At 44.4% G+C, this 9,499-nt stretch overlaps 1 protein-coding gene across 3 annotated transcripts in view; it reads left to right on the forward strand.

Moving 5' to 3' along the window:
* C1H3orf52 (chromosome 1 C3orf52 homolog) overlaps positions 1 to 6,789 on the forward strand; it is a 37,458-nt gene extending 30,669 nt beyond the window's left edge. The window contains exons 5-6 of one of the 3 annotated variants that reach the window (XM_042231274.1): positions 886 to 1,120; positions 5,377 to 6,789. In XM_042231274.1, the coding sequence (XP_042087208.1) occupies positions 886 to 1,120; positions 5,377 to 5,391 (250 nt within the window). In that variant the 3' untranslated portion in view covers positions 5,392 to 6,789. Of the gene's footprint in view, positions 1 to 885 lie in introns of all 3 variants that reach the window. The other 2 variants (XM_012190355.4, XM_060404284.1) reach the window with 2 other exon arrangements.
* The last annotated feature ends 2,710 nt before the right edge of the window (positions 6,790 to 9,499 follow it).

Genomic DNA, 9,499 nt, shown 5'->3' on the forward strand with positions numbered 1-9,499 from the left:
GGGTCGGGGGAGCCTGGTGGGCTGCCATCTATGGGGTCGCATAGAGTCAGACACGACTGAAGTGACTTAGCAGCAGCAGCTGGCTTGACTGCAAAACTTACCCTTGGCTGAGAGTCTCAGATGTGACCACTCTTAATTTTATTGCTACCTCTTAAACTAGGCCTTTTAAAAAGAATCTGGCCTTCTTGAACCAAAGGATAATTGGGAGAATTCTAAATGGGGAGGTAACATTTAACAAGCTGTGTAGACCATTGATTAGCTGAGGATAGCCATATGATTATTTTTCTTTTAGAAGTAGGAGAATATGTTATAGAAAGAGAAAAACTCCCTTTCCTAGGTCCCTTTCCTGAGAGTTGCAAAACCGTGGGAAGTAGAAAAAGGACAGAAACAGTTTCTCACTTTGGGGACAAACCAGGGAGGATATGCTGCTGGTACCCAGGGCCATCTGGGGAGTTTAGGATTGTGTATCCTGCCAATGGCAGGGAGCTTTGGGCCCTACTTGGGCCATTTTATAGGTTAAGTGATGAACTGGTTAAACTGGATATCTTTGACAAGCACCTGTGGGAGAAAGGAGACCAGGGAGACAAGGGCTGCCTTGGCCTGCCTCTGGGCAAAGCGTGGTGTTAGGCAGCTCTTGGAGCCTCTCCTGCATGGCCTGTCACAGCGGGCTTCTCGGGGTTGGGTTTTAGGTGAAAGGAGGAGGTTCGGATAACTGCAGTTTTGTGTGATGGGTGCTTTGACAAGGAATCTTCTCGGGTAGTACACTCTTTGCTTTTTTATGCTGGGAGAGCATGTAGAACTCAAAAGATGTTTTTGCTAAAATCAATTTCCTGAGTTGCAGTGTGATTCTGTTGATATGTTTATTGTCTCTGGTTTGCCTTTCAGTGGTGAAAACGCCACAATAATCTTCCACCTGCACTTCAGGGTTCCTCCTGAAGATGCCAGTTTTATGAAGTATGTGATGAGTGAGGAGTTCGTGCTGGGAGTTTTGCAGCAGAATTTCCATGATCAGAACATAGCTGGTTGTGAGACTCTGGGGCTTGATCCAGGATCCCTCTGCTTCTACGATAAGCTGAGCACGTCTGGAAAGCAGAGCTGTGACGGTAAATGGGAGAGCCAGGTGGGGCAGAGAGCTTGCTTTGATTTCTGAGCAGGCGATCTTCCGTGTCCGTGGAGGTCACCCAGTCCCTACCCTTTGTGAGCAGATAGAGAAACTGGAAAAAAAAGTCATGGAAGCAAACTATAAAAATGAGGGTTGCTATGGTTTCCTCGCTGTGGTTCACCCACATTCAAAGTTCTGAATCCCACGTCACAATATCATTAAACACCTTCATGGAAACGCCGTGGTCTCACCGGAGAAGCAAGTACTGAAGAATTTGAAGTAAATGGTATATTAAATTGTTGAAAGACGGTTCAATCTGGAGAAAATCTTTTTCTGTTGAAGGCCACTAGTCTAAGATACTAACAGAGGGACATAAAAAGGCAAGTTCATCTCTTTCTTAGAAGATTATAAGCAAAATGTGCATCGATGTTTAAAACTAAGAGTGGAATGAGGAACTGGACGTTATTTAATAAGCACAGATGATACCCCACTTGTCAGAATCTGAGCACACTGTACAAAACCTATCAGGAAGGAAGGTGGAGTTGAGATTACCGCTAGCTTCCGAGACCTCCTCCCTGTGGTCTGTACTGTCGGCCTCAGTTTCCATTCTCTTGTTCCACTCCTGATTGCTCACTTGGATGGGTTTTGGATCTTGTTTAGTCCACAGTGCTAACAGTTTTGGATGGTTCCTTATCCACAATCCATCAGAAACATTCTGTACATCAGCAGGGGTAAATACTAGCTGAATGAATGAAAAAGGCAGTCACGAAGGAGATGTGCTGAGCAGCAGGCATGGGGCCACTGCCAAGGGTCAGAAGACTGGAACAGATTATAGAGCACACACATCCCCACGCGGTGTGAGAAGCGGTGTTTACTGTGATGACATTTGATTCTTGGGGACGAGAGGTGGAAGTGGACGAACCTTGGCCTGGGAGGGCAGAGAGTTATATAAAGCAGTTCTTAAAGCATTCTTTTCCCCAAATGAATAAAAGGAATGACATTCAGAGGGCCAACTTTGAGCTCACTGGGAAAGTCACATAGTGAATGGTTTCCTCACTGAGCATCTGAATAGATGGAGTGTGTCTGTGGGCCAGACCAGTAACATATTGTGTGGAGTGAAAAGGTTCTGCCTCCTCCACAGGAATTCTAAAAAGAAAGAAGGGAGAGAAGAAGGGAGGAAGAAAGGATCCTTCAGCCCCGTCCTGTGTTCAGCGGAAAGAGAGAAGAGGCCCTCCAGCCTGCTGTGTAGTGACTGGCCTTGACTCTCTGAGCCTCCTCTCTGAAACTGTGGTCCCCAGCTCTTTCCAAATGGAGATGAGGGATTAGGAGGAGGGTGAGAAAGAGCTGAGGAGGATTATGAAGCTGGGAAGTCCACACAGAGTATGACAAACAGCAGGTTGCTTGTGAGGCCTGACAGACCTGGAGCTGAGCCTCAGACTCTGCGTGGCCCCCAGGATGCAGCCGTGAGCAACAGCGTTTCTGCTTCTCTGGAGACCACACTCTTTCTCTCGGGCATTTCTCCTGGGCAGGAGGGGTCTCCATGACCCCACACCCTCTTTGCAGAACCTGGACAGTGATATTTTCAGGAGTGTGAGTGTCAGTGTCCTCTCAAATGGAAGGGAAGACAGTGACCATTTGGAAAGCAAGAAAGGACGAAGAGAGTCTAGAGGGCAGGGAGGCAGAGGGAAGGGCAACTCCGGGCACAGTCCAGAGGGAGAGTGGAGAGGGGTGGCAGGAACCAGAGAGGCCCCCAGGAGGGACCAGCAAGGCTTGGGGGTTCTGAGGCTGGCTCTCATGTTCCCAGGCACTGTGGGCTTGGCAGGGTAGCCCCTTCTGTGATGAGCTAGGCAGCTGGTTTCCCACAAAGATCATGTTCTAATTCTTCAAAGAGCAAAGCTTCTTCTTTTTTTTTTTTTTGGCCATTAGAAAAAATTATTGGAGTATAGTCAGTTTACAATGTTGTGCTAATTTCTGCTGTATAGCAAAGTGATTTAGTTATACCTATATCTATCTGTCTATCAAAGAGTCGGACATGACTGAGCGACTAAGCACAGCACATATCTATCTATTTATATGCATATATTCTTTTTCAGATTCTTTTCCATTGCGGTTTATCATAGGATATTGAATAGAGTTCCCTGTGTTATATGGTCAGACCTTATATTATAGTTTGTATCCACTAACCCCAAGCTCCTGATCCATCACTCCACCACTCTTTCTCCCCCTTGGCAGCTGCAAGTCTGTTCTACAAAGGGCAGTGGTTTTTAAAACTGCTTGGTTCAAATGCCTCTTAGAGGATTTGGAGACAGCCATGTAATTTCTCCCTGGGAAAAATCCACACACTCTTCCCCCTGGACAGAATTTTACAATTTCAGGGATTCCAAGGGTTCCCTGGAGCCCGTCTGCAGTTCCTTGGAATTTCCAACGTGTGTGCTAGAGAACCCGAACCTTAAATTAGCTTGTAATTTGGATCCCTAGGGATTGTGTGTGTATTTCTCATTCTCTAATTGGGGACTATGACTGCTTGACCTAACTGCAGGCATTTTGATGCCTTCTACAAAGAAAAACTTCCTTTAACATTATAGTCATAAGGGAAATTTTAAATTTATATTTTCTTGCAGTGTTAATTGAGATGTAATTAACAAATAAGACAGTGTAAGTTTAAGGGTTACAGAATAGTGACTCAACCCATATATTGTGAAATGATTGCCATAATAAGTGTAGTTAACATCCATCACCATCACCTTGTAAGTTACAAAACTATTTTTCCCCTTGTGAGAACCAGTTCCCAGGACTGATTTGTCTTATAACAGGAAGTTTGTGTTTTTTGACCACCTTCATTCAATCCCTCCTCCTTCACACCTTGCCTGTGGCAGCCACCAATCTGATCTCTTTTTCTTATGAGTTTGGAGATTCTGTGTGTAAATGAGACCTTGGAATATTTGTCTTTCTCTCTCTGAGGTATTTCACTTAGCATAATGTCCTCAAGGTTAAGGGAATTTTTTTTTTGGTGATGGATTGCTCCCTCCCCATCCCCCCATTCCTTGAGCTTCTTCATCTAGTGGAGGGTAGGGTCCCAAGATAAGGAGGAGAGATCTGTTTTACAATGTAAAACAGCTGTATGACTTATTTTGAACCTTGTGAGTTATTTTGGACGTGGGGTAGTTACTTTGTACTGTTTTCTGACCTGTGAAGGAGTCGACCAATAGACTGAGTAAGGAACGAAAGCAAAAACTGATCGCTGTGAGAGAGAAGAGGAAAAAGTTCCAGGCAATGAGAATGATGAATCTTGCTTGTACAAATTTGGGGTAAACCATGGGCTGCTGGCACCCACTCCAGTCTTCTTGCCTGGAGAATCCCAGGGATGGGGGAGCCTGGTGGGCTGCCGTCTATGGGGTCGCACAGAGTTGGACACGGCTGAAGTGACTTAGCAGCAGTAGCAGCAGCATGGGCTGCTGGCAGAGAGGCCAGTGTGTGCATGCTGCCCTTGAAAGGACCACCTGGGGTGTCAAGGGCAGCCGTTGAGGTTGTTCACAGATTCCCCAGGAAGCGCAGAGTTTATCCAAAGAACATTGCTTCTCAATCAGTGCAATGTTGTCCCCCATGGGTATTTGGCAAGATCCGGAGACAATTGTCACAATTGGGAGTGTATGTGGGATCCTAGCATCTAATGCCAGAGGCCCAGGATTCTTTAAACCTCTTACAAAGCGCAGGACAGATTCTGACAACAAAGGAAGATCCAGCCTCAAACATCAACCACCAGAACCCCACTGTGGAGTATGTGGGCTCCCTGTGTCTTGTCCTCATTGCCCAAGTGCCTCGGCCTTAGGCCAGCTCTGCACCATTTCCCTCATTAGAATTTCTCTCTGTATATTGTGCTTATATTAAAAAAAAAGAAAATTTAGAAATATTTTTATGATTAGACTGTGGGAAAAAGACTGACCGTTAAAATGTCCTCTGAATCCAAAAGGCCTCATCCAAATGGTATTTATCATGAATTATGCCAAAGTAAATAAGCAAACAGTGTGTTATTTCCTTTTGAAAGGAATTCAGGAGTTGTGAACCTGTGTGTGTGTGTGTGTGTGTGTGTGTGTGTGTGTGTGTGTGTGTGTATGTTACCTGGAGAGTAAACCTCCTCTGTTAAGAGTTTACAAATATTCCAGTTTTACATTGGAGTTCATAATCAAACCCAGTGAAATAAAATAAAAACATAAATGTTTAAAATAATTATTCCCTTTTTTAAATGGTGACTCTTGTTTGTATTTCCTTTTCAGAATGATGAAGGTTGATCTATGTCTGACAGTAGCACTCTGCTGAACTTTGGGATGCGGAGAGTTCATTCCACTTTACAGAAGAGATCCTGAGAATTAACATAGAAGGACTCAGAATGACTAGAGGTGTGGAGGCGGTCCTTTTTCTCCAGCTTCTGCACAGTTACAGAGTCTGCTTCAGTGTTTAACAAAACAGTACTCCAGCTCTGCCCCAGCTGGGTCCGGATAGGGTGGCGTGATGGGGCGGCTTGCAGACCTGCAAGGAGAGGTCCCTCCACCCACAATGGACACTTTCTTTTTAGGGCCAAGGGTTCTTCCAGGCAGGATCCCTCCAGCCTGGGCAGGAGGAGAGAGAACAGGGAGAGGCCAAGCGAGGGAGGGTTCAGCCAGTCACTCCCCTCCCTCTCAACCCTACATTTGATCTACCCCCAGACAAGGCTGTGAGGAAAAGGCATGCACTTTGTCAAAGGTAATTAGCATTGTTCATGTCCACTTCCAAGACACGCTGACTTGTCACATCTCAGGAAACCAGCCTTGGCACATCACCCAATGTTACTGCATTATGTAGCACTACAGAAATGAGATGTGTGTTTCTTGATTATTTCCCTGCATAATTACTGTGACTCCTGAACACCTCTTTTGGAGACACGGGTCCCTGTGAACTTTGAACACACGACTCTTCATTTTGGATAGTTTGTCCATTTATATTTTCATCAGCTTCCATCAGACAATCATTAAGACTGCTTACCATCTGCTAGAGGTAGTTCATGTTGACTGTTTATTATCTGGGGTCACTAGCCTTCCTGTAGGACTCAGTGTCTTCAAGCACTGATTGTGTATCTTATTCAAGATGGTTGTGAAATAGGAAGAGCCACTCAGAATTAAACTGCTGGAAGTTTAATGCCAGATCCTTTGGCAGGTGAGGGTTGGGGGGAACAAGAGGGACTGTGTTGGTCCTATACAGACATAGAATTACCTGTCAAGAGGGAACAGAGTGTCTTGTTAGGAAAACGATGTTGCTCGAAAATTTCCAGGCAAGTTCTGTGGTCATGTAATGAGAGGTTCACAGCCTCAGGATCTCAGTTGGCCCCAGTGGATGATGTCAGGGGAGGGCAGCTGTGTATGGGGATGCATCAGAGTGTGCATCTCAGGCTAGATTTGTCGAGTTCTTTATGACCCAGGACTCTGGATAATGTGAAAGTGCTTTGTTATTTAACTGGAAGATATGTTTATTGTAACTCGGTGTCTCGTTTTTGAGCATAGTTCCTCAAACTAGTGAAACAGGTGAAGTTCCCTTCTTCCTCTTTATATTTTATATGTCAAACCTAAACTTTCATGTTTGTACTTTTAAGAAAATAATGAAGAACTTCTTTGGAGAGGATTTAAAATATTGACAATAAATTATTTTTGCTTCCATTTTGCTGTATTAATGTTTGCTCTGTAGGCATTGACTCTCCAGGGCTTGGGTTTGGACTGGCGTGTCCTTGCAGTAATTGGTGTTGGAAGCGACCTTTTCATGAGGGCAGCTTCCCCTTCTGAGTGAATAAGATTGAACCTGCCTGGGCTGGGTCCTCTCCCTGTTCCTGTTGCAGAGGGGCTGTCTCTTTTCTCCACTTCCCTTGGGGCCCTGTGGGCATGACCAGGTGTCTGAAGAACCTGGGGCTGGAAGGAAGGGCTGGTTCCTGTCTGGAGGCAGGACTGGGTTTGGTTCTGATCTTCCCTTCACTGTTGGAAACCACCAAGATACAAGCACCTTGCCTCAGGTTTTGACCACTTGAAAGTCATAGAGAGGATTTTCTGTTGGTTTGACCCTTCTGCCCAAATGGTGTGGAAAGAAATGAACTTTGTGATTAGAGCATTTTGAGGTGTTTGGGGGGAAATGGTATTTATACTGTTATGCTATAGGAGATGAATTGATTGGCTACCACACATCTTCATATCACATGGTGCATAAGAAGGTTTCCACAAATATCAGTGGTATACCAGCATTTTTTTTTTGGCTGCGAGGCTTGTGAGATCCTAGTTCCCTGACCAGGAATGGAACCCAGGCATTGGACAGCCAGGGAATTCCCAAGTGAACCATTTTGAGGGGGTGTCTCTGTGCGGTCTGCAGGATCTTAGTTTCCTGACAGGCATCGAACCTGAGCCCTCTTCAGTGGAAGCATGGAGTCCTAGCCACTGGACCACTGGGAAATCTCTCACTGAAGGGCTTGAGAAGAAAAACTGGGAGTCACTTAAGCACAGACAGAAAGTACACAACAGATCATGGAACCCGCCCTCTTCCCATCTCCAAAGAAAACTCTAGCTGTGTCCCATTCTTTTCTGCCTTTCAATTTACCTTAGTTTTGCAGATTGGTTTTAATGATGTGAGTTGCAGAAGGCTAATGAAGATGAGAATGATAATAAGGAAAAAAACTGCAGGTCTTGTTAGCGAGTCAGGCTCTGCACAGATGAAATGGGAAACAGCAGGAAAAACAGGATGTTAAAGATAAACAGTAGGACTGTGTGATGGTCAGAGAAAAGGGGGAAAAGTCTAGTTTAACTGGAGGAGGCTTTGCTAGCAAGTAGGACTGGAGCTGAACTTTGAAGCAATGGTGAGATTTGAGTAGACAGATTTTCTTTCTTTTTACACGTTTGTGTCTTAGGATGAGACACGTGTTTTCTCTTCCCTTTAGATATGGACTCCTGCTTTATTCAAAGTCTGATTAGTGCTGCGAAAAATGGGAGCAGTCTCTATGAATCTTCCCCTCTCGGCTCAGATTATTGTTTCATTGTTTTAAAATAAGCTTACTCACACAATTACTGCATTGCCAACAGCAACTTTTCCTTTATGATCGGAGTCCATTATCCTCTTAGCAGCAGAAGGCAGTTCTTTCATCTTAGGAAACCAAGGTACGGAAAGGTGGAAGGACCAGCCCAGAATCCCACAGTTGTGGGGAGAAAAGTCTAGCTGAGTGGGAAACACATGATCAATGGCCTCCCAACCGGTGGGCACCCCAGGGTCATGCAGGCTACAGGGTCAGTCTTGGCTACGTTCTGGAAATTCATGAAGAGCACAGAAGGTAGGGAAGGAGATGGGTTGAGAGGTGGGTTATCAGACTGAGCAAGACTCTCTGTGGTGATCATGACCACTCAACACTTTACCAGGTGCCTCTGTTAAGAAAGTGGAACTTACACAGATCCAATTAACAGCTGACAGGTCCAAGGCACACTCAGATCAAGCGGCTCGCAGTTAGCTTTCTGAACTCAGTAAGGTGACTTGGAAAAGAACAGAATCAAATAACTGTAAACAGAATCTCCTTTTTCTCTGAAGGCTCCTGTGGAAACTTGGGGCCTCAACTTTCCTGTTCTACCTACACCCTTCCATTCCTTCCATAGTTGAAGCCCCTGTCACCCAAGGTTGTCTTAAAAGCATTAGCATTTGAATTTATATGTAGTCAACGGTAGATTTTCTTGACCTATCTTTGTTCTTCTCTTGCACTTCTCTTGTGTTGTAACGTAAGACTTTAGTCACAGACTAAGAGATTATTTATAGCTACTAGTATGAGCATCAAGCAGAAACCACAAAGCCTGCAGATACTGCGTATGCCTCTGTGAACTTTGGCTATGTGTAGTTTTAAGATCAGCATGGGGGAGGGGAGTTTTCTGATTGTATGTGTGACTTAAGGGGGCATTTTAAATTCTTAGGCTCAGTTACTTATCAAGAACAGAAATTCTTTAATTTAGGGATTGCATCCTCAAATGAAGTTGTATACAAATTTGTGTATGTGTGTGTGTGTGTGTGTGTCTGCAGGTACATTTTCTGTAAAAAGAGTACGCTGCTTTCATTAGAAATCCTGAAATCTATGGAAAACAGATCAGCATTAAATACAGCCATAGTAGGTATTTCAAAGACTCTCTTGCTCAAAAATAGTTCCCTTTCATAATTCCTTTAAATTTCATTACAAGACAGTTTTCTTTGATTAAGCATTTATACTTAATATGTTCCCCAAATAAAATGTATTTGGGACAGATAATACTTTTACCAGGTAAGACTCAATAACTTATTATGTTGTAACTACAAATACTTACTAATCAACTTCCACAGTGGTCCGATATCTAAGTGAAAAATCCCTGTGTAAACCCC

Source organism: Ovis aries, chromosome 1 (genome assembly GCF_016772045.2).
Source record: "Ovis aries strain OAR_USU_Benz2616 breed Rambouillet chromosome 1, ARS-UI_Ramb_v3.0, whole genome shotgun sequence".
NCBI lineage: Eukaryota > Metazoa > Chordata > Mammalia > Artiodactyla > Bovidae > Ovis > Ovis aries.